Below are 24,605 nucleotides of genomic sequence, written 5' to 3' on the forward strand. Positions count from 1 at the left end.
AACTGTAAAAATAAATAAAATATAATAAAATATATATATATATGTTTAAAATATGTTTATTCAATATTGTGGATCTAGACAGAGACATAATTTAAAACTTTTTCTTTCTTTCTTTCTTTCTTTCTTTCTTTCTTTCTTTCTTTCTTTCTTTCTTTCTTTATTCATTTCTCTCTCTTTCTCTATCTTTCTCTTTCTCTCTTTCTTTCTTTCTCTCTCTCTTTATCTGTCTCTCTGTCTCTTTCTTTCGTTCTTTCTTTCTTTCTTTCTTTTCATCCTGTCCCTATCTCAGTTCTGTTACAGAAATACAGATTATTGTGACTGCTGCCTCGTCTGTATTTACACTTTTCAAACAAATTAAAGTTCTGATAAATTTACCATTTAAACAAGATTTAAGCAAACTCTCATGAATTCTGACAATGCAGACGATGTGTTCAAATGAACTGGACAGTCCTTGACCTGCCTCACATTGTAAAAGGTTGACCTACTTCCTTTAGTGAACGAGGCCGCGGGTCATGCAGCTGTAGGCAAGAGTCATTGCAACATGTAGGACCAGTGGCAAGATTCAGTCTTGAAGACCAAGAGAGGTGCTCTAGGTAAAATTCAAGGTATCAAGTAATTTCAGTTCATTGAATCAAATGTCACTGCTGTCAAAAAAACAGCAGTCTTTGCCCTTCATGAGGGAGACAAAGTGAATCCTGTGATTTTGAAGGCTTATGAGAGCAGGGTATCACCTCATTAAAACACCATATTGAAACATATCTGAAAACAGATCAATATCCAAGTTAAAGTTAAAAAGTTAAAAAAAAAAAGAAATTCAATATTTAAACCTATAAAGTTGACATGGCTTGATGTTTTTTTTTCTTTAAGGTCGTCCAGACTCTTGAGAGGTTGGCATGTCATCAACACTTGTGTGTCAGCAGGAGCTTCATCATGCAAACCCATTTCAAAGAAACGAGATACAAGCCAAACGTTATTCAGACAATGTTTTCGTTTGTCTGCTTTCATCGCTCCCATAAAAGCAACTTTACCAGCCTCAAAAACAAACACTGCAGTTAGTCAATCGTCCATGCCACCAGGAAATTCCCTTAGGGATTAGCTTCACTTTTTCAAATAATATGTTGAGTGGCATGCGTGCTGTATGAAATTGCACAACATGTGATGAAGGGTTGTATGCCACACCTGAGCTCACGGTGCAGTGAGCCTGTGAAACGCTCTCTCTCCTGCTGAGACTTCAGGACACACAGCCTCGGAGTTTGCAGGAGGAACCAGAATCAGGATCAGGTTCAACTCATTACTTCTCATCACAGATCAATATCTTTCTCAACGCTATTTCAGCTCTTCCCTTATTAAAACCTGTCCTGTTTTGGTATACAACCCAGGTACATCAAACAAAAGTTACACTTCATTGATCCCTGTAGGGAAATTCTCTTTTCGCCTGCGCCCTTCCACAGAAAGGTCAGAGGTCAGCAAGGTGTTCAGCTTCTTGCTCATGGACACTTCAGCAGGGCGGGTGCTTGCCGACTCGGGGGCTTGAATCCGTGTCCTTTGGGTGAAGGGTGCCCAAATGGTTCACAGATCAATCCTTTTTTCAACATTGAGACACTGCTCTAGTCTCCTTTTGCTACACATCGAGCCTCGACTAACCTTATTCTACTCACATTAACTAATTAGTCTCAAGACGTCAAATATCAAATGTGACAGTTTTTCTTTTAAGACTTGCATTACTTTGGTATATGCTAACATTTGACCTTGATTGTTGACTGTTGACCTATATTATGTCTTTTGTGTCCCTGGGTGTGAGACTGTGCTTAGCTCTCATGCGGTAACTGGCAATCAAATGAGATCACACTCCATTAATGTAGAAGTTATTAAACCTGTTGCAGCCTGTTTCAGTGCAGCATACCAGTACACACAATAGTTTGAAAAAAACAATAAAGAAAATGAAAGTAACACGTTTGTATTCATGAAGAAGTTTAACTTTACACGGGTTATTACTTTGGGATCATTATTTTCTAACCTTGTGGTTGTCTGTGTTTCATTAAGTTTTTGGTTGGTGTATAAATGGCTGTGACTCATGCACGCACTTGCACATGCCCAAGATCTGTGTGTTTGTGTGTGTGTGTGTGTGTGTGTGTGTGTGTGTGTGTGTGTCTGCGTGTGTTCTCCTGAATGGGCACGTGTGCCAGTATTTAAGCAGTGAGGAGACTTCTCCCTCCCTCATAGCTCATCACCATGGATCCGAAAGTTGTGGTTCTGTGCGTCTGTCTGTGTACTTTGGCCATCACCTCCATCGAAGGTAAGGACACGCAAATGACTGTTCTTCCAAGACAAATACAAAAGGGAAAGTGAAAAAACCAAGAAAATACTTAGGGTATATTTGAATCAATGTTTATATCTGATGATGATAAAGGGTAGTAGAGGTGTGCACACCCAACCTATTTTTCAGCCAGGTGCTGGATAAAAAAGATTATCCGCACACTGGATTAGCGCTCCTTTCTTAATGCTTTATTCAGTGCAGCGTTTCAACCCTAAGGTCTTCATCAGGCTAAATCTGATGATGAGCCCATGATTTGCTCTTAATTAAGTAGATATGCACTCAACAAGTGATGTCCAGAGTGCTGGGGAAAAAAGTACAGGTGTGTGATGTGATGTTTTCTCTGAGGTAGTGAGCTATTTTTTTGAAGAGTTATTGAATTGCACATAGTGTTCATATTAACCTATAAAAGTTACAATGTGTATGTGTGTGTTCATGTACATGTATCTGAACCTGAGAGAGAGAGAGAGAGAGAGAGAGAGAGAGAGAGAGAGAGAGAAAGAAGAAGATGTTACTTACTCCAGCCGCTGTTTAGTTTTCAGCCATAATTAGGGGGATAATGTTAAGCCTGTTTCAACATGCTGACTTTCAACTGATGCTTCCTATCAATTTAACTGTCAGCTTAATGGCACTCACCATTGCACAATACCAAAGTTACTTGTTGATGTCCTGCATAAATGTTAAAGGTTCACTTTTCCCTTTTTCCCTTTTTCTTTTAAAATATGGTAAAATGGTGATAATGAGAAGATCAGTCAAATTTTCTCAATTTCTGAAAAGTTTGTTTTTTGGATGTTGACTGCGTCACACTGATAAACCGTGTTTATGTGCTAAAACGAATCTATTTCTCGTTTCAGAATTCATTTTGTTTTATCAGTTACCATATTTGCTATTCTCTCTTGCAATTATTATATGACCTTTATTGATTTTGCTTTTACATACTACTAGCCACCACAAGCCACTCTCACATAATACAAGGTTCTTGCTTTCACATACCAGTTTTTACAGTCTACATTCTATATCTGCTATCCCATTTAGCCTATAGTATCTTATTGGACTATCACTAACTTGGATTATTTAAAAAAAAATTTTTTTTATAATTGATCTAAATCTGCCTTTCCCCCATTGTAGCGGGTATCCCAAGGTGCTGTGTCAGAACATCAAATAATATCCCTCCACATGTGCTGGCGAAGGTGGAAAGATGGGTTGTACAGGAAAGCAGTGGTGCCTGTGACATCAAAGCACTTGTGTAAGTGGTAAAGAGCAACATTAAGCCAGATGATCTCAGTGAATTTGTAGATATCACATACTTCATTACCTTAGTCTTATACTGTCTACGAAAAACGAACGACAGTTCAGCCAAATAGAGTCTAAAGGCGGCAGCTGAGTGCAGCACATGCAGATAGACTGTTTCTGTAACATAAAACTCATAGGTTTGCATATATTAGTCTTGCTATTGTATACAATTATAGCATAACCTGTTTCTCTTTTGGGTCCACAGGCTGCATGTGAGGGGTTGGAGGAAGCCTATTTGTGCCCATCCCAAGTTGAAGAAACAGCTGATGAAGATTCGGATGAAAATGAAACAGAGCAAACAAATAGCAGCTTACTGAGATGTGGAATGAAATACTCACTGCTCTTCCCACTGTTGTTGTCTTTATTCCATTTGTTTCCTATTTGGTGTTTTCAAGAGCTTGCAATGTATAGAAACTGTCAGGGTTGTTTCTTTGTTCTGATTATGCAAAATATCCAGATCAACTTTTTTGAAAAGCAGCTACACACTACTGCATTTATACAATCAACTGTATCAATAAATCTCTTTGTTGTAACATGTGAATCAGAATTTTCTATGTGCCTCTATGTCCAATGTTGAAGATGGCAGTAGTCAAACTATGAACACAGACATAGTTTTGATTACAAAAAATACTATGTTACTGCAAATAAAATTCAGTAACTTAAATAAGACACAGACAAGTATGGTCAAAATAAACTGCAGCATAAGGACTCCAGAGGGGAGAGCCAGTACTATTTATCAATAACACAGTGATTATGAGCGATCATCTGGGTCCCCATCTTTTGGACGGCATTGGAAGAAACTGTCTTTCTTCTCCCATTGATGCTGAATTTAAAACATGTGGTAAATACGAAGGCTTTCACATCAAGCTAACACTTGTTATGCTGTTTTGTACCGCTGGGTGACTGCTTGTGCCTTGTGCCAGGGAAACTGTCATCCCAGATCACACAAATTACATCAAGAAAGATCCGAGCATGTAGGTGGTTTGTGTTCATTCTTTATTGTAACTTGTTCTAAAATGATGACCATGGAAATGAGAGCAAGAGACTAGCAGAGACAAGCGAGGCAGCTTAGATCTCAGGAATTCATAAAAAAAAACATACTCAAAAAAAAAAATTCAATGTTAAAACATAGAAATGTATGAAATGAAAATGATGTCTTTGTTTGGTCTTGCCCTCCCAAGATCAAACTCCCGACCCTGTCATGACTAATAGCAGAAACAAGCTGCTACATACAGCAGAGGCTGTTAAACTTTTCCACCTGGAAAGCTAAACTCAGCTCATTTATCTGATGGGTTTCATTCCAAAGTGAGACCTACTCTTAAAAAGTAATTGGTGACACTTATGTAAAACGTATTTTAGAAAATTGGCTCTTACTTATTAAGCTATATAGGACATTTGCCTACCAAATACTTGCATTGTGAGGGTGGAATCATACACATTTTTGAACTACTGAGTGTTGAATTTCATATGATTTTTTTATTTTCTTAAAATGGATAAAAGTGTTTTGGAATGGAACGTTTCCGTCGTTCCTTCACCGTTCTCTGGGTCCCGACCTGCGGATTGAGAAATGCCGATGTACAGTATTGTGGAACAATGAAAATAAACATTGTTACCATCCTCCATGACTGAGGGAGAATCAGTAGACAATACACAACAAAAATACTGTTTCAGTAGCAAGTAGTTTCAAGTTTCACTCATGATTGATTAGTCGATTACTTTCATATAAATCCCTTATGTAATTCCTGGTGTCAACACAGACATACAGTACATCTATCATCCTGTCCAACAGTGGCAATGTGAAAGTCAACATTAGCATTAACACTGAAACATGTGCTGATGACAAGACAAAATAAACTGCAATCCATTCATATTAATAAGATCACCAACATCATCATCATCAGGTTATGACTCAAGGCTTCGGGCCATTATGAGACATAGTGACTCATTTCGCCCATCAAACCAACAGAAACCACCTCCAGTAAATTCTAGTAGACTATAGGAGCCTTTTGAGTCAAAAGATCTCTTTAGCCGGGAGAAATACAAGCTCCATGGTATATGTTTACAAATCCAGCTCTACGTCAGAGAGCTATAGGTTTGAACCCGGTCTATTCAGTGACACCCAAGCCAGAACAGGTTTCTCCATGGGGGCCTGGTCAAAGGGTGTTGAGTGTATCAGAGCGACTTTGCCCGAAGCCTTTACTCTGCTAAATAACAGCCTTTATCAGGGAGGTCTTTTCTTCTGTCTGTGACGGCCCTCCTGTTCTATCAGGGCCTGTTTGTGTGTCTGTGTGTCTCTTCCCTCAGGTCCCTGGTAGGCAGAGTTTCCACATTAGTGCAACTGGGAGCACCTGGCCGGTCTCCCAGGGGTATTTAAGATCGGACCGCTCCCCAGTCTGAGCAGGCTCTCTCCCCGATGCAGCATGTTTTGTTTTGGGTTGGCTCTGCCAACCCACTTTTAGTTTACACCTTACAACACCTTCTTATGCTATATCTCTCACACATCCACTCCCTAACACTACTGATTGTACTGATTGACACATCTCATGCCTTTTTGGTCTGGATTTGTTAGTATTTTGTAAATAAATGTGATTCTTTTCTCCGTTAAAACTGTGCATCTCCCTTCTTTGTCATGGCTCATGAGCCGGGTCATGACAGTCAGACTGGTAGATGTTGTATTTCCTGCATGAGAGACCAGGGGTCAAATCCAGATTGTTACACCAGCATGTTAAAAAGACAATCAGGCTCACTTACTTAAGCAACAGGGTAAGAAAATATATTGAGAAAACAAACACATGGTGTCAGACGGGGACACAGCAAAAGTAACTATAACACACAAAAACATGTCACAGCTGTTCACTGTTGCACTCCTGCCAAGAGCTTAATCCATCGTCTAATTTTTTGGTGCCTCCAAGCGCTGATTCATCAGTAAAAACTGTCTGAAAGGTTTGGCTTTGGCTACCAGCACTAAGAACAACAAGCTGAAAAGGTAATACATTGGAAATGTTAATCAAAGAGGGACAAGTTGCTCTTGGAAACAGTCAAACTGCTGAAAGAAAAAGCACGGAGGGAGAAAATTGTGCTTGTGCCTACCTGCTCATGTACCAGCTCAGGATATTTTCTTTCGCACTGTGATGCCTTAGCAGGTCTTATGCAATAGCATCCTCTAGTGGAACCACTGGTGGAAAGGTAATATACTGTAGGTTAGGGGTCCAGCCAGGGCAAGCTAGTGATTTTATTATGACCATGAAGGCCTTATGAGAAATATTAAATCATGAAATTCAGCAAATTGGCCTTCAAAAGTTTTGTCTTTTTTTCTTCATTTTATATACAGATGCACTTTTTACACTTTTTTTTACGGTAAGCTTTATTAATTACTTTTTACACATTTAAATGTTACTCCTGTTCCTGTGTCCCTTTATGATGATGATGGTTATCTTGTTCCTGTTATTGATTTTCTTTCTCATGACCCTGAACTGCTTTTAACCATGTCTGCAAAGCACTACACTGTTGTATGAAATATAAATCAAATTTCATTGGATTGGATTTAAAAAGTGATGGTAAGCCAAATCCACTAATAAAGCCACAGTAAACAAATCATAATATATAAAATGTATTAAAGATTATCAAACACAAAACACAATAATAAAAACAAAACAACAAGTAAGTACAGCTATTAACAGTTTTGTCCCAGAAAACTACCAAAGCTACAGATTTGTAGCTTTTTCATCCTAGTTTGAATCTGGGATCGTCCTGCTGACAGAAACCCCCAGAGATCCTATGGAAGAACCTCCTCTTTTTATTCTTCCACTTCTTCTTCTTCTCCTTCTCCTCCTCCTTCTCCTTCTCCTTCTCATTCTCCTTCTCTTTTTTCTACTTCTTCTCCTTCTCCTTCTCCTACTCATTCTCCTTCTCTTTATTCTTCTTCTTCTTCTTCTTCTTCTTCTTCTTCTTCTTCTTCTTATCCTTCTTCTCCTTCTCCTCTTTCTCCTTCTTCTTCTTCTTCTTCTTCTCCTTCTTCTTCTTCTTCTTCTTCTTCTTCTAGAATGTTGTGAATTTCTTCTCACCTGGGGCACAGATGTCCTCCAAGGCCTTCTGCCGCTCCAGCTGAAGCAGCAGCTCCAGCCTGTCTGCGTCCTTCTGTCTTTTCACTGGGATGTTGATGTCCTATCGAGTGTTGTCTCCACTCTTCTTGCCCTTAGCAAAGGTCACAGTGGGCCTCAAGTGCTCTGCAGACAATCAAAGCTTTATGTGCTTCCCAGTGTCAGTCCTCCGCACCACGTCCCTGTTAGACGCACGTGGATCCGGCTGTCATGTCTTGGTGGATGGACAGTATGCCTTCTATGACGCCATGGGGAACAGTGGACAATAGTGCGGGGTCTTTCAAGGCCACAAGTTTCTTAATCTGAATAGAATTTCCAAACTGCAACTCACTTGCATTTACTTGAGTCTGAATGTAACACAGAGCAAGTTACAATGTGTAACTTGACCTACCTAGAAGACAAGTCTACAGCCCCTACACAACATTGTGCGTACTTCCTCCTTATAGATTTTCACCCAAAAATTTTAGATTATCCTGCTTGCTTTGGTATTGTATTGTTTAAAAATTGGCTATCAGACAAGCTGGTATGTCCCCCAACACATAAGCCAAAAATTAACAATGGTCCGTACATAAGTGTCAGTCAGACATTAGCGTAAACACTTCAGCAAACTCTGTTCATATAAGCTGTTTGACTTTCAGCATATTATTTGATACAGCATTTAGACAAATGATAGAAAACTCTTTGCTGAAAAGTACAATAACTTGCCTACTTAGGTAAGGAGATTTCTGTCTTACCAACAATGTTTAACTTGGCATAGCGAGCAGCCACTCTATAGGCAATGGCTAAGTATAAATGTAAAATATCATTACTTCAGTAAATTCTCCTGAAATACCTTTGCCTTCCAGACAAAAATACAACAACTCAGCAAATCTCTGTACAGACCTTCATTTAGGCACAAAATGGTACAATACTTGTTTGCTTTGATAGACCATCTCTTTTAAAAAATCTGTTTGTCCTTCAGACATCAAATTATTCTGGACAGCTCCTCACAGACAAACTCTGTTGGTGAATACAAGTGATGTACAGTAGTCAGCCTTCTCCAGCAAAGTGTCTTCTTATCAGTATATTTGTCTCAGACAACAATGCAGCGTCTCTGTACAGCTTTTTACAGACAGATCTATTGGCAGTACCATATTGAAAACTCTGGTTATACTGCTGACTTCAGCAAGCTACATTCAAATAAGCCTGTTTGTCTTCCAGACAGCAGATTTATTGGTGCAGCACAGCAGACACTCCCATAGAAAGTGCCTTGCTAAAAAGTGCAGTAACTTGGCTAGTGCAGCAAGGTGACTACTTTTTGTCCTACAGTGTTTAACTTGGCATAGCTAACAGACAGCTGTTTAGGGAACAGCTATGCAGAAATGTACAATGTCATTCCTTGAGTAAAATATCCTAAACCACCCTTTCTTCCATGCAAAAACATCTCAGTTAACGTACAGCTAGCTGTATGTTTCCTGCTTTTAATGCATTTTTTTCCTCTAACACTATTTATCTTCAGAGATAAAGTGACTGTAGATTGTTGGTATGATATGCAAACCAAACATGTAAATCTTAATATGCAAGGCCACAATGAAGCGTCATGCAAGGCTATTTATTGGGTTTGGTGGGGTTGTCACAGGGCATCTGTGTTTGTGTCTGTCTGTGTTGACACATTATTGTAAACACAATAACTCAAAAACAAGACATGATAGAAACTTCATACTTAACACCACAGGTTCCCCCTCAATGATCTGATTAGATTTTAGAGCACCTTGCTGCATAAATTTGCATTATAATGAGGAAATGAGGAATATTACAATTCCTTAATGCTTTAAGATATGCAGCTCCTATTAATACCACCCATGTGTTTATGTAAATACAAGTATGTTGACATAGAAATAGAGTTGCTAATCAATGCATTAATCATCTTAATTAGCCTACTGACCTCATTAGCACAACTGGTTATGTTTAATAGTCTATATTATGGTGATTATGATGGGACATTAGGCAACTCAAGTGCCTCTTTTTTGATTTGCATATCACACTTTTGAGATCTGGCCCACATAGACGCGGCACTTGCGCAGTAGGGTGAACAGAGGACTTTCTGTTTTGGAGACGTTAAAAGTGGATTTTAAAAACAAAACAAAAAAAACTTTTGAGTGTCTATTTTTCACATTTATCTGTTTTGTAGCCTATCTATTCCCGGAGGAAGCCGTTTTTGACCAGGCTTCTTCACGGCATGTGGTCGAGATTTCCTCCAAGGTTTTTGCAAAGTGGAACACAGCCCACAATAATAAACTGAGCCCTGAGCCCGACATAAGACAAGATGTTGATGAACTCTCTCTCTCTCTCTCTCTCTCTCTCTCTCTCTCCCTCTATCTCTCTCTCTCTCTCTCTGTGTGTGTGTGTGTGTGTGTGTGTGTGTGTGTGTGTGTGTGTGTGTGTGTGTGCTGTAGGGGGTCTAATAAATTGTCATGTAATTCTGGTATTTGACAGTGATTGCGTATGTAAATATCTATAGAATATCTTGGCTTGACACTTTGCATCACTTTCAGAAAGGTTATAGCGCCCCCCTTCATAAAGGTATGTAACAAATACATTTCACACTTAGTTCAGAATATGTTTAGAGATAGGTGTTTGTGTGTTGTTTGTACATTTAAATCATTCGAAATATAATTAGGACACTTGAATTGTGCTGTTGACAACATATAGCCTATCTGCAAACAGATCCCAAACATCTATTATAGGGCCATTTGGTATATTTTGAAACATATCTCGAACACCTCCTTAACTATATTTGGGTTAGGGTATATTTGAAATGTATTTTCTTTACTTTAGAAATTGTATAATGGGTTGACAAGAACAAAGAGACGTTTTGAGTCAAATGACAAACTTCACTTTGGCTCTGAATTATATAATTAGGCTACTTGAGCACCGCCCACCTACCGTTTCCCTTTTCCTGTAGCAACAAATGACAGGCAGTAGTAACAGGGAAGAAAGCAGCAGCGAGAACAAGCGGGACCAGGACTTTTACTCAACCTTGGAAAAAAAAACCCCCACAGATATAGTTGAGTATGTCTGCCAAAACCTCCCAAGAAGCGGAACACCCCGGACTGCTCAAGTTGTCATCCGCCGTGTTTTACGCCGGCAGCTCGTTTCTCATCACGGTGGTGAATAAAACGGTGCTGACCAGCTTCAGGTAGGTGACGCATATGTCATCTATACCACAGTCACTACCGTGGTTCAGTGTTCATCACCCAGTCCAGTGGAGGAAACACACAGAGATGCAGCTTCATGACACTAAAGCTGACTTTAAAGTTGTGTGCTGTTGTAGTTTGTGTCTTCCACAGTTTGTCATTCCGTTTTGTCAGTTTAAGATATATAAAACAATGTATTGGCTTTTCTAGGTTCCCTTCGTACATGTGTCTAGGGATTGGCCAGGTAAGTAGGCTATTTGACTTTCTCTCCACAACTTTACATTTCTGTTTTCACTTTCAAACGTCTCTCTCTCTCTCTCTCTCTCTCTCTCTCTCTCTCTCTCTCTCTCTCTCTCTCTCTCACATTAAGATTCAGAAAAAGCTTCAGTGGCAGGAATCAAGTAGTACTGAGTGTTGGCAAAGTATATTACAATAGTACAGGATAAAATAAGGTACACTATAAATGAATATATAGGAATTATAGGAAATATATTAATTAAAATATAGAAATTCCTAATTATAGTAACTCCACTTTAAAAAATGTTCATATGATAAATATGATTCTATGCAATGCTATGGACAATACTCATATGCAATTCATCCTAGATATAATATATGCAATGCATTCTCTCTCTCTCTCTCTCTTGCTCTCTCTCCCTCTCTCCCTCTCTCTCTCTCCTGTCTGTTCACTGTCATTGTCCTTTGGTTGTTTTAGATGATCACCACTATTGTTGTCCTTTATGCTGCCAAAATGAACAAAACCGTCCAGTTTCAAGACTTTGACAGAAGTATTCTCTTGAAAGTAAGCATCTTCATAAAAAAATTATAATCTGACGTTTCTTTCATTGGTAGTACATTTATTTTGGTTACATATGCCAAAAGGCCTGATGTCTTCATTTTCTCTGCAGATTTTCCCTCTCCCTTTGCTGTATGTTGGAAACCATATAACAGGACTTGCAAGCACCAAAAAGCTAAGGTTGAACCCGCCGTCTATATCATGAACACTTTAAACTACATTATCTTGGTCCTAAATGTTTTCAGTGATGTTCATTCATATTGTCTTTTTCAAATGTTGTTTCTTTCACAGCTTACCCATGTTTACAGTATTACGAAAATTCACCATATTGATGACAATGATCCTGGAAGCGTATGTATTAAGGTATGGCACATCTCAGATTTTGCTGTTACAGCTTCTGTGAAGTTTTTTTATAGATTACAATTCACATTATCAGCAATGTCAGAATTGATTAGGAGGTATTGTACATTTACATTACCTTTTAGCTATTCAGCTGACTCTTATCTGGAGAGACTTGTATTAGTAGAAGGAAGCAACACAGGAGCGTTTTCAGTGCAGCTAGAGGAGGAGGATGTAGGATATGGAAGTGGGGGATGTGAATTAGGGGTGAGAGAATGTGATGTGTTTTGTGAAGCGATGAGTTTTCAGGTTACAGCAAAACACGGGAAGTGACTGCTGTCCTGACTGCATACTGTACCTTGTGCCTGTTCCCGTCCACATTTTGCATTTGAACTGAAGGCTTCAGGATTTGTTTTTCAGAAAAACATTTCCAAAGCGTCTTGTGTACAGCGTTGTGGCCATAGTCCTTGGTGCCATGTTTGCTGCAAGGTAGGTCTTTTTGTTTTTTTAAACCCAGATTCAGTTAGTTGGAATTGATTAAAATGATCAGATGAGTCAGATGTGTGTGCTTTCCCTTTATTCTCTCATCTCCTCTAGTGCTGACCTGGCCTTCGATGTGGAGGGCTATACTTTCATCCTGCTCAACGACGCCTTCACTGCTGCCAGCAGTGTGTACACCAAGAAGAAACTAGGCACTGAGGTAACACTGCCTCCTGCACTTTACAATTAGAGGGCATGATGCACAGCTGAAGAATTAATATTGGCAGGCTCCTCTTACAGGTTTTTCCAGTGGTGATTGGTTGCAACAGACAGGCACACCACATCCTGTGAATGTTGAGTTTCAAAACGGCTAAACTCCTGTGTATCTAAGTAGGTGTGGTTGCTGTTTTTATAGACATGTAATTCATATATTCTGAAGGTATAGTGGATTGTTTTACTGCACGGCTTGAATGCTGCAGCTCCTGTTGGTCCACCTTTCTGTTGAATAGATGAAGAAATGTAAACACTGTGCAACCAAAGCAAATAGAATTCAATGTAAATGCAAATGCGATTTGAGTTGTCCTGCCACAGCAAATTAGGTTGAAGTTGTTTTCTCGGTCTTAAATTGTTTGGGCTCTTGATACAAGTGAAGCTAAATAAATTAGAATTTGAGATGCACTCTGAAGTCAAATTTCGATTGTTTACATCTGTATTGTACAACTAAGGCTTTGTTTTGATTTGTGTTACAATGGGATCGGAAAGATACAAGCATGCCATCAACAAATAAGCCTTCGTAATTCACACTTGGTCATAATTTGTGCTTGGCCATATTAGTGTGCTAAAAAACATCTGACACTAGATTAACTTCAGTGTTGCTTAAGGCCTCAGGTCTTCCATGCCTTGTTGCTGCAGCAGAAGTGTTGGTTTTGGTGTTGTTCAAACAGCCGCCCACTAAGTAAACAGGATCAAGTGGCCAACAGGGTCATACCATGGATCTCTGTAGCAGCATACACACTATAGATACAAACATGCTAGCTGGATACACACTCCTAGATTCCCAGCCAAACCACATATTTTTAAATAATCAGTAAACCAATATTTTGTCAATGCATCAATATTCTTGTTCGGCTGTCATGATGTTAGATATGTTGACTTCTCCAAATGCTTGGCTGTCTCCCCTGCCAAATGTAAAATGTTTTTATTTGTTTTCATTCATAGGTTTGTACTGCTAACAGGCATTAAAGGGGGGGGGGGGGGGGTACTTGGAGGTGTGAAGTAATCACAGTAAAAAAAACTGAATCATGTTACTATGCCATTTCCCCAGAGTCACCAACTATAAAACACGCCCCCTTGTACAAGCCAGTCAGATTTTGCTCCAGTGTCTATGTAGACACTGGACTGTCTGAAATTGACCAATCAGCGCTAAGAGGAGGGCGGGCCTTCTAGAATGGCCAGCCAATCAGAGCAGTAGCTCATTAGCATAAGAAGCTGCCTATGTAAAACAACCTATTTCCTTGTAGGTGCGAAACAAACACTGGGAAGTGAATTGATTTTAGTTCGGCTTTTAACACGATGCAAATTCATGTACTCCTGCAACGGCTTCTGGACTTAGGGGTGAGCGGGGGCCTTGTGCACTGGGTCAAGGATTTTTTAACTGACCGCCCACAACCTCTGACGAGGTTGTTCTAAACACAGGGGCCCCGCAGGGTTGTGTTTTATCTCCACTACTGTTCTCTGTGTACACTAATGAAATGACACTACACAACAGCAATTTCATTTAAATATGCTGATGACATGGCTTTAGTGGGTCTTTTCCATAAAAATGATGATGTCTCTGATTATTTTGCTCAGGTTTCCAAGTTTGAGCAGTGGTGTAAGTCCAGCTCATTGTTAATTAATGTTGGAAAAACAAAGGAACTTATTCTAAACCAAGCAGATCCACTCTCATCACTGATACTGTGTGACCAAACTGTGGAAACTGTCAACTGTTTTAAGTATCCGGGAACACACATAGATGACAAACTGAGTTTCACAGACAATGTTGATTTTATATGTAAGAAAGCTAGTCAGAGACTGTTTTTAATTAGGAAACTGAAGGGGTTTGGGGTCAGTCTTGACATTTTAGAAAAAGTGTATGTCAGCCTGATAGAGAGCATCCTTGTTTTTACTATCTCTGTCTGGCGTGGGCACTTGACTTTAGTAAATAGAAACAAGCTGAACAGGATTGTTAAGACAACAGGGAAGATAGTAGGCCGCCAACAAAAGCCATTAGATGACCTTTACATCTAGCTGTACACAGGAAAGCCCTGTCAATCATCAATGACAAGACACATCCCCTCCACCCTGAGTTTGAGTTGCTCCCCTCAGGGCGACGCTATAGAATACCCCTGGCAAAGAAAAAGATCTACAAGGGTTCTTTTATCCCAAATGCAGTTAATGTGGTCAACAAACTACAGTAAACTTAAATATGGGAGTGTAGGCTGTACAGCGTGGGTATGAATGCACTGTTGTTGTACAGTTGAGAGATCTTTGTTCTGTTAATGTGATGTTTTGTTGATGTTTTTATCTTGTGGACATGTTTGTGTTTATATTTTCCTGGGTGAGACCAAGGACAATTTTCCTGCCTCGGCTGGACAATAAAGTTTATTCTATTTCTATTCTATTCTATTCTAATAGCTAAAGCTATAACTAAATGATTTTTACTGAAAAAAACTTAACAGATGTATTTTATAGACACCAGGTAATTATATAAAATTGCTGAAAAAGCAGAAGATACCCCTCCTTTAAGAGAGACTGGTAGCATTGCTAGCTTGCTGTGCTCAGATGGTCTGTGTATGTTTGAATTTTGTCAGATTATATTTATATTTTCCTCTTTTTTTCTGTCAAGGGTCTTGGGAAATATGGTGTCTTATTTTACAATGCGCTAATCATTGTCATCCCTACTCTCTTGGCAAGTGCATTCACTGGAGACCTACACCAGGTACACAACTATGACCCAGTGCCTTCTGTCTGTATGTGCATGTGCGTGCATATTTCTTTTTCTGCCTGACCACCTTGTTTGTTTTGATCCACAGGCAATCACCTTTGAAGACTGGGTGAAAGCCACTTTCATTTTTTGTTTCCTAATGTCCTGCTTCATGGGGTATGTCACTGTAATTCAATGCAGACTGTTATAGTACTGTGTGTATTAAGTTTTCAACAACTACTCCAAAAACAAACTGTTATTCTAAAAGTAGTTCTCACTTTACTGCAAAATCCCCCATCACACACACCACCCACACACACACACACACACACACACACACACACACACACACACACACACACACACACACACACAAATTAGTACTCAATGAATGTTCTAAGACAGAGTTCTCTTATTTCAGGTTTGTGTTGATGTACTCCATAATTCTGTGTAGCCACTATAACTCGGCACTCACTACCACAGTAGTGGGGGCAATAAAGGTAAGAGCACGCTGATAAGAGTACTACTTCTGAGAGAATGTGTTATCACGTGTCTTATCGTTCTTACGCCTGGTAACAAGGTCCACTCACCAAGTTGCATCAAAATGAACATTTTCCCCAGAATGTTGCAGTGGCGTATGTCGGCATCTTTGTGGGCGGAGACTACCTGTTCTCCTGGACAAACTTCCTGGGCCTCACCATTTGGTAAGAATGAATGTTTCCAGGTCATTTGTGACAAACTTGATTTGGTAAAACCTCTTTATAAATAAATTGTACTTGACTACTAGTCCTTTAGTAGTATTAGTAGTCCTATACTATATTATTATAGTATTATAGTATAGTAGAGGCTTGATTAGGCCCCTAAGACCACACATCAGCATTTAATGAGCCAGAGCTTTAAATTCAATTAGATGACTGTGTGTCACTGCCCTGGATAATAACATTGAGAGATGACATGCCTCAGGTTTTGTGTCTGATGAGAGACAGTCTGATGTCTGATGTCTCTCTCATTACTGTTCTATTGCCATAGCAAAAAGTAGGTCTGCACAATAATAACTGGTTAACACTACAACAAAATTGCATGCGAAGGAACAATAGCCCACTGTCCACACAGGCACACATTGCACACAGAGCGTACAACCTGCAACTGTCAATATGACCTCATATTAGACTGAAATTAACACGATTGAAAGATCAATATATCAGGTGCACTAAGACTGTGACCCCCATGGTTTGATGCCATTACTCATTACTTAGTGCAAAGCATCCAAAAGTCAACATCCGCTACTTCAAGACTGAAAATTGTCAGAAGTGCTTGGTGTGTGCCACACTGTGTGATGGACCAGGAGGACAAAACGACCAAATCCAGGAGGCCACCATCTTCCTGCACCTGGTCCACTGCACCTGGAATATCTTGTTATACAAGAAGAAAAGCACCTGTGAGGTCCATTTCCAAGCCAGAATAAATTTCCTGGTTGACACTGAATTGTTTGCATTTTGATCACAAATAAGGCTCTGCCAGTTGTGGAGGAAGGCATGCATATGCATGTTTCATATTCAGAAAATGTTTTGGACAGGTTAGTCAATGTGTTGCAATAATCCAGCTCACAAATGTTTTCACAAATGCAAACCCCTCCATTCCACTGAGGTTTGGGTTTGTTGTTCAGGTATAATCAAACAACTCTCAGATTTATCTACCTCTCTTTTTTCTTTTTCTCTCTTTGCTCCTGGTTTTTATTTCTTTGCATAGCACTTGATCAGTCAAGTGTAACGGGGAGGTCAAGCACCATGACTCTGACCTTTGCACTCCTATTTTGTTTGCTTGTTGGTTATCTTGGAATTGAAGCATATTCTCCTGTGTCACTCATTGTAAGTCACTCTGGATAACAGCTAACAGCTAAATGCCTAAAATGTAAATGTAAAAATGTGTTTTGTCTAACTTAAACATCTATCTTGGGTTGGAATTCATTAATTTTCTCTTGGCTTGCAGTATGTCAGGTGGACTAGTGTACTCATACTTGACATTTAACAACAAAACTTCATCTGAAAGTGAAGAGGGAACACCAGAGCAGCTGAAGATTCACATCACAGAAGACTCTACAGGAAAGTGCTCTGCAAACTGAATGGACACTGTTCAGCTTACGCCTGTTGGTGGCACTATTCTGCTCCATATTGGAGCAAATGACTGATTCCCTTTTTATTTTTATATTTATTTAAACAATTGAACTGATTTTCCTTGGTAGATCACCATTGCTAAATAGTATATTCCACTACCAATCATGTGATTCAATAAACTTGACGGGAAGTGAAAGTCAGATCAGTGAATGTTTATTGAAGACCAACAGTTACAAACAGTGTGGACAGCCTGTCAGAGAAATCTTGCCTTTAAAATGTGTAATAAAATTTCTACCAAGCAAGCAGGATCACTCTATAATTGTCACAAACATGAAAAATGTTGAAGGATGTTAACAGAGGGGAAAACTGAAACTCATAATGATCTAAAAGTCAACTTAAAGTCTTGGTAGATTGTGCACACCCTATATTCTAACAAACACATGGTGTATATATATTAAATGCCATAATCTTCTCAAACCAAATAGACTAAAGGTTAGAAATGCTTCAAAATATACTATACTTGGGTACAATAAACCATTTGGTGTTTTGATTATTGATTATCAACAATTCAATTGCTTTCCAGTTTCGCCTTAACTCCACAAATGTACTTTGTTAATCACACAGATTCAAACATCATAGCTAGAGTGTCAGATTGTTCCATGATGCACAAGTTTCCGACCAGAAACCAAGATTCCCTCAAACAACTGGCCAATTACGAGAGGCGTCATACAGTGTTGAAAGATGTAGTGTTGCTAAAAAAAAAAAAAAAAAAGAAAAAAAAAACACCAAGCACTACACAATCGGTTCATGAAAGACAAGTGCCATTTCCCTAGACATGCCGGATTATTTTAATATTCATTGCATTGCAAGCTTAATCCATGGATGCGAGCCTTAATACGGGATGCAAGTGCTAAAGCAAAATGTTACTTTTAAGTTTATGCAGCAACATTGAGGTAAATTTCTAAAACAGTAGAGGGACACAAGTAGCCTATGCATCGATGTTAGCTCAAAAGGACTTTGAAACTAAATGTGACTAATTCTGAGAGGAATTTTTCTTTGAGGTTTATAAACCTGCCAGATTTTTTGCTGAAGTCAGAATGTTTCCCTTTACAGATCAAGCGGTCTCCGTACTCTCAAACAGTTGAACAAAATGTCAGCCAAAATAAAAACATGGTGAAATAAATACCACATGATAGAAACTTTGAAATGAGATGACATAGATAAACCCTACACCACCACCACGCTATGCCCGTATCACAACTGGTCTGCCGCCTTTTAATATAAAAGATGACTGACATCACACATTGTATAAAAGCTCCCGCTTGATTTGAAATCAACTTCTAGCCTGCAACTTTTACAAAGTCCTCTTAGATCTATTAAGAAAAAATGCTGTTAGATGTTGGAAATATGGCATGGCACTAAAAAGTACTAAAAACTTTTCAACATATTACTAGCATCCTTCCAACTCTTTAAAATCTACAGCATATCTTAAGGCCAAAAGGGTGGATAGAGGGCTTGGGGTTGGGGATTTTCCCAATGTCTGGTGATGTCATTTGGATACAGCTATGTGTGTGTATAAGTGTGACAAGTGGAGAAGCTGTCCAAGTTTGGATTCTTGCGAAAGCTTGTGCCTAGCCAGACCTCTGGATTAGGCTTGCAATGACCACCTCTCATTCACAAACAGCAATGGCCACATCTCAACAGTCTGAATCAGCTCCTCTTCCTTTCTTTGCCTCCATTCATCCGCCTGCCCTCACCACTTGAGGGAGAGAACTGTGTAGATGAGAGTAAAACTACTGGATACTTCCTCAATCCACTTCTATCACCATCATCAGTAGCAGCGAAACTGTGTTTTCGATGCCGGAGATGAAACAAACGAGCAAGACAAGAAAAGGCCACTTGACACAGTCGGAATGCAACTGACACATCCTATGTTTCACCACACCCTGTATCAATCTGTTCATCTGAGCTTAATCCATATATACATCAGTCATACACACTCTCTTACACTCACAATATACTTACAAAAACTCGTTACCACCAAAGTGCAAACAAAACAAATTAAAAACATAAAAAAAGGTACTCTTTCTCTGCCTTTAGATGGCAGACGAAAGAAAGACATTCTTCATATAATCAAATCTACAATCATAGCAGCCTAAGAGGATAAAATGGAAGCTGTATAAGGTGCTTTAGCTTGTGCCCTCCTGGTGCTGAGCAGGGGAAAGGATGATGCTGTTCATTAACACTGATCTCAGGCCAGTTCAGCTCTTTCTCCTCAAAGTCTAGTTTCACAACTTCAAAGAACAAACTAGACTAGTCTTTGATCTGCGTTTATGAGCAACATCTACCTACAGCACATATTGCAGGAGGGCGGAATGGGTTTGGAGATATTTGGGGTGGGGAGGAGGGGGGGGGTTGGGTGGTCCAGGACCAGGAAGTGGGTGGGAGTTCAGGCAGACAGATTGTTGGCCAGCTCGATGAGTGCCAGGGCACCGTGGAGACGCTCTCGTTGCTCTTGGAGACGACGCTTGGCGGCGCCTCCCTGGCTGCCCTTCTCTTCCTCTGCAGTCTCTTCCTCTTCCCCATTCTCTTCGTCCGATTGGAAGAATCCCATGGGATCCTGCTGCTCCTGGTCCTCGACTCCGCCCTTGCCCTGCGGCTTGCCCTTGGTGGTGGTCGGGGCGCGCTGCTCACGGGTTTGCCAGTACCTGCAAGGACAGAGAAGAGCATATTGTATGAGGGAGTAGTAGTGTTTAGTCATTTATCAAGTAAAAATAACAAACATTTGCTGGTTACAGCTTCACAAATGACGACAAAAGACTTGCTTGCTTTTCTCCGTTTCATATCATTATAAAATGATTACTTTGGGTGTTTTTGGCTGCCAGTCAGACTAAGTAAGTAATTTTAAGAATCACTTTGGGCTCTGGTAACTTGTGATGGGCATTTGTCATTATTTATGACATTTTATAGACTAAATGATTAATCGATAGATGGAATAATCGAGACTAATCGATAATGAAAATAATCATTAGTTGCAGCCCTAATGAGTAGCCTACAATGCAAGCAACATTAAATGCATTCTGTTTTATGATGCCACTACGCCTGCTTTCTGAAACTATGTCTCCTGACCCAAAACAGGTCACAGACTCATTTCTGAACAATGCACCTGACAGGAGTACTAATATGTAGAGCAATGTGTGTTTACTTACTTAGCCAGCCACTCTGCCACAGCCTTGTTGTCGGCTGACTGGGCCGTCTCCAGACCCTCCTTTGGTTCCTCCCTCCTCAGCCGGGAGTACGGGTGCTTGGGGCAGTGCCGGTTGGCGTGCGTGAACCGGTTGCCACATCCTGCAGAGAAAGCCACAAATCAGCACCAGATGAATTGACAGATATGAGTTATCATGCAATAAGCCATGAGAGGCCATGCTTTACAGTGATTTTAGAATAGTAAGAGTCGGTGTTAGGCCTGATTTGTTTTTATCTGTAAAGCATGGCCTCTGTCACTTGCTGCTTTTATGAAAAGAACAGTGATAAACCATGGTAATCTTTTATTTTTAATCAATAATGAAATAATAGTAATAGTAATCAAATGTTATTCTTCCTCCAAGGAATATAGTTCTAGCTGTGATTTCCGGCTAGTGCATTAATATTCAAATGAACAGTTATCAGGTACTTTCAACAGCTTCAAACGTGACTCAGTCAAGCAACAGTTCCACATTTGAAGCCATTGGAAAATACCTAATAAACTCACAACTTTGACTGTATCGCTTGGAGGAAGAATAACACTTAGCTTAGTTACCACTTAGTTTCCTTTTTTTTGTGTGGTCGATATTTGCCTTTTCCTGTCCTGGTTGTTTTTTTTTCCTGTCCTGTTTGTTTTATTTTTATTCTTGTTATATTTTATACCTTGTGAAGCACTGTGCAACTTCTGTTTTGAAAGGTGCTATATAAAGAAACTGATTCAAAAGAAACATTTATTGAACATTAGTGTTCTTTTTTTTTTAATCAATGGTGTGTTACTACAGTCTTATAAAAGCAATAAGCCACTCAGCTTCCACTTGTGCCTAATAGCACCTCTTATCTGTTGTTAAATCGCTGTAAAGCTTAAGTCTCATCCCTGGTGAATGCTGATTGACCAGCATGACTCACCTTTCTCTGAGCAGACGAAGGGTTTTTCCCCAGTGTGCAGCCGCTGGTGCGTCTTCAGCTGACCGCTCTGGACAAATGCCTTCCCACAGTCTGGGTAGTCACACAGATAGGGCCGCTCTCCTGAGGGAAAATGAGATATTTGTCAGTGCACTGTATTGTGATTGTGATTCAATAGCTGTTACACAGTGCTGCTTACCCTGATACACATACTACATCCATGTATACATAATGCAGCCTGTTAAATCAATCTGTTTCTGCTTTCACAGACAAGGCAGAGAAGAGTCCCTTCCTTTCCAGCATGCTGCTGTAACACGGTTTCATCTGGTATTGCAGGTGTTTTCCAGGCCCTTCACTGGCGCCAGTAGTGCAGTAAAGAGTATTATGCAAAAATATAGTGTCTCCGCCCCTTTCTCAGGGCAAAGTATACACACACGCCTGTTTTTGAATAATTTGGTGGCAGGGTGACAGTGTGCCTACCTCATCAACAAACACTATACCGCTGTTAATAATCACTCTGTTGACACACTGTACCTGCCTTGCTCTCTCTCTCTCTCTCTCTCTCTCTCTCACCTGTGTGTGTTCTCTTATGAGCCTGGAGAGACTTCTCTCTGGGAAACACCCGGTTGCAGATGTTGCAGCGGATGCGACTGGACGAAGTCTCCCCCTCGCTGATCAGCTCCCGCACGGTGTCAGCACGAGGGCGGCCGCGGCGGATACCATCCTGACACAACACAAACACAGGATTTCCAAATTAGCTAAATGAACATCTGAAGTGCCTGTTTTCCATTGATAGCACAGCAGCATTAGTAGATCCAGTAATGTTTTCATACTTTTATAAGCAAATCAGTTTACAAAAGAGTGCATAATTAAACTGGCATATCACAAACAGATATTGCCTATGTCTTACTCATAAATTATACTTATGTTTCTGTATTTTTTTTATATTAAGAAAAAGTTCCAACCATTGAACTGATTATACAGCATCTTCACCAACATTTAACTTTGAGGTTTTATGCTTAATACAATGCAACATATGGTTAGGACTGTGTAATACGCTTCACTGAGCTCACGTGGGTTAGTTACATTGTAGCAGGACAGGACACACGTTTGTTCATTATACTTCATTCACATCCGGTTACTTTTTGGCGCGCGACTAGACGTCATGTATGAGCAGCTGGTCCAGAACCAGGAAGTGACTGGGGTTTAAAATCCACCATGTCACACCCTAATGCGCGGGCGTTTTTTTTTAAATGACACTTCATCTCGGGCATGTTAAGGTTAAGTGATACATAAATCCTCCATTTTAAGTGGCCACATGTTAAGATAATAGTTATCACCTCCAGGCTGCATTAAACTATTAACTATTCAGTTTGGACTAGTTTGTTTCTAGTTTTAAGATCTTAATTTAATAACATCCTGCATGCACTCTGTAACACTGAAGCCTATCTTATTACTAGTATAGTTATTATAAGTCATGACAGTCTTACAATGCTGCTCAATCTATGCAGCAGGACTTTAACGTGCAACAGTTTCCATACAATGTCCTCATGGTGGAGAAATGTGACTTTACCTTCATCTGGTCAGGTGAGGGAGCCATGTCAGCTTCACTGGCCGTCTGGGTGCCGGTAGGGGACGAAGCCCCGTTCACAGACCCGGGGCTCAGGGTCACATTGTGGGCATTCTCCCCCCACTTCCACGGGTAGACCATGAAGTCACTGAAGCCGGGACTTGTCGGCATCAGGCCCTCCGTCTTCATCGGCTTGATCGGGGTGGTCTTGATGACAGACACTAAAACTCTTTTGGGCGAGTCGTTGCAGAAAATAACATGCGGGTGCTTATTTTCAGCCATCACTGGTATGTAACAGCGACTCCTGTAAAAATCCCGGTGTCAGTTGCCGTAAGCAAAAACCTGGAAAAGTTTTGAACTACTTTGTAGCTGAGAAATCAATGAGAAATAGTCCAAAATGCGGCGCTTTTTCAATCCGGAGTAAATATATCCTTCATTTCCAAAGAGGGATAAAATCACGGGTCCGTTCTTCGCTAGAAAATATACAAAGTACCCACAAAAGATACAGACATATGAAAAATGATAGCTGGATATTCCTGCTGTCACAGTGGGTTGCCTGAACTGTGTGCGCCCACAGAAACGTTGTCCCGCGTTGCAAATCGCGCCTGAGTAGCAGACGGACCAATCAGATGAGTGGATCCTGCCCCACGTGTCGGAAATAACCAATTACAGAAGCCACAGGGGCCCAGCGAGCCGATCGGGGCAGCCCGGTAGCGAATGGCAGGAGTGTGGGCGTTCTGTGGACGATGATTGGTGGAGGCGTTTTATCCAATGAGTTTTAAACGCTTCACGCGCGCCTTCGCACACTGACACAGAAATTGGCCAATGGGGACGAGCGAAAGGCACGTTCTGCGACGATGTAGCCAATGAGAATGAAGGGCGGTTAATTTTACATCGCAGCCGAGCAGATGTCCTTTCCCGCGCTGAGAAGTCTGTTTATGTTATTACATTTTGGTCAATTTAAAGGGAAAGGAAACGGTGGTTCAAAGGCGCCAAAGTTACGTAATCACTTTGCTGGTGGAAAGGATACTGAAACAAAGGTTGCACTGTGTAAGAAAAAGAAGGATGTATAATAGCCAAGCAGGCCTATGGGCTGTTTGACGGTTTGTTTTTGATATTAATGTCATTTTGACAATATAGAAATTAAGCCGACTGAATCCTCTCTCCAACTCCTCTCTACCTCAACAGAATACTTTCTGTTTCTCTCTCTCTCTCTCTCTCTCTCTCTCTCTATCTATCTATCTATCTATCTCTCTCTATTTCAATTCAACAAGCTTCATTGGCATGACTGTTCTATAACAATATTGCCAAA

At 40.2% G+C, this 24,605-nt stretch overlaps 3 protein-coding genes across 3 annotated transcripts; 2 read left to right on the top strand and 1 right to left on the bottom strand.

Annotated features, from left to right (window-relative positions):
- The first annotated feature begins 2,149 nt into the window (after positions 1-2,149).
- Positions 2,150-4,140, top strand: ccl27a (chemokine (C-C motif) ligand 27a). The gene is made up of 3 exons (XM_071894830.1): positions 2,150-2,296; positions 3,443-3,560; positions 3,813-4,140. Exons 1-3 carry the CDS (start codon positions 2,233-2,235, stop codon positions 3,922-3,924), a joined length of 294 nt encoding a protein of 97 aa, XP_071750931.1. The 5' UTR covers positions 2,150-2,232; the 3' UTR covers positions 3,925-4,140.
- A 6,529-nt stretch (positions 4,141-10,669) lies between these two features.
- Positions 10,670-18,539, top strand: slc35d2 (solute carrier family 35 member D2). Its single transcript, XM_071894788.2, has 12 exons — positions 10,670-10,885; positions 11,094-11,127; positions 11,599-11,685; positions 11,792-11,859; positions 11,971-12,042; positions 12,439-12,507; positions 12,616-12,718; positions 15,386-15,478; positions 15,573-15,640; positions 15,885-15,963; positions 16,085-16,167; positions 17,453-18,539. Exons 1-12 carry the CDS (start codon positions 10,761-10,763, stop codon positions 17,583-17,585), a joined length of 1,014 nt encoding a protein of 337 aa, XP_071750889.1. The 5' UTR covers positions 10,670-10,760; the 3' UTR covers positions 17,586-18,539.
- znf367 (zinc finger protein 367) lies at positions 18,540-23,837 on the bottom strand. Its single transcript, XM_071894790.2, has 5 exons — positions 23,297-23,837; positions 22,297-22,447; positions 21,727-21,846; positions 20,787-20,925; positions 18,540-20,285 (listed from the first exon to the last, which is right to left on the bottom strand). Exons 1-5 carry the CDS (start codon positions 23,573-23,575, stop codon positions 20,027-20,029), a joined length of 948 nt encoding a protein of 315 aa, XP_071750891.1. The 5' UTR covers positions 23,576-23,837; the 3' UTR covers positions 18,540-20,026.
- Between the last annotated feature and the right edge of the window lie 768 nt (positions 23,838-24,605).

Source organism: Centroberyx gerrardi, chromosome 8 (assembly GCF_048128805.1).
Source record: "Centroberyx gerrardi isolate f3 chromosome 8, fCenGer3.hap1.cur.20231027, whole genome shotgun sequence".
Classification (NCBI taxonomy): domain Eukaryota; kingdom Metazoa; phylum Chordata; class Actinopteri; order Beryciformes; family Berycidae; genus Centroberyx; species Centroberyx gerrardi.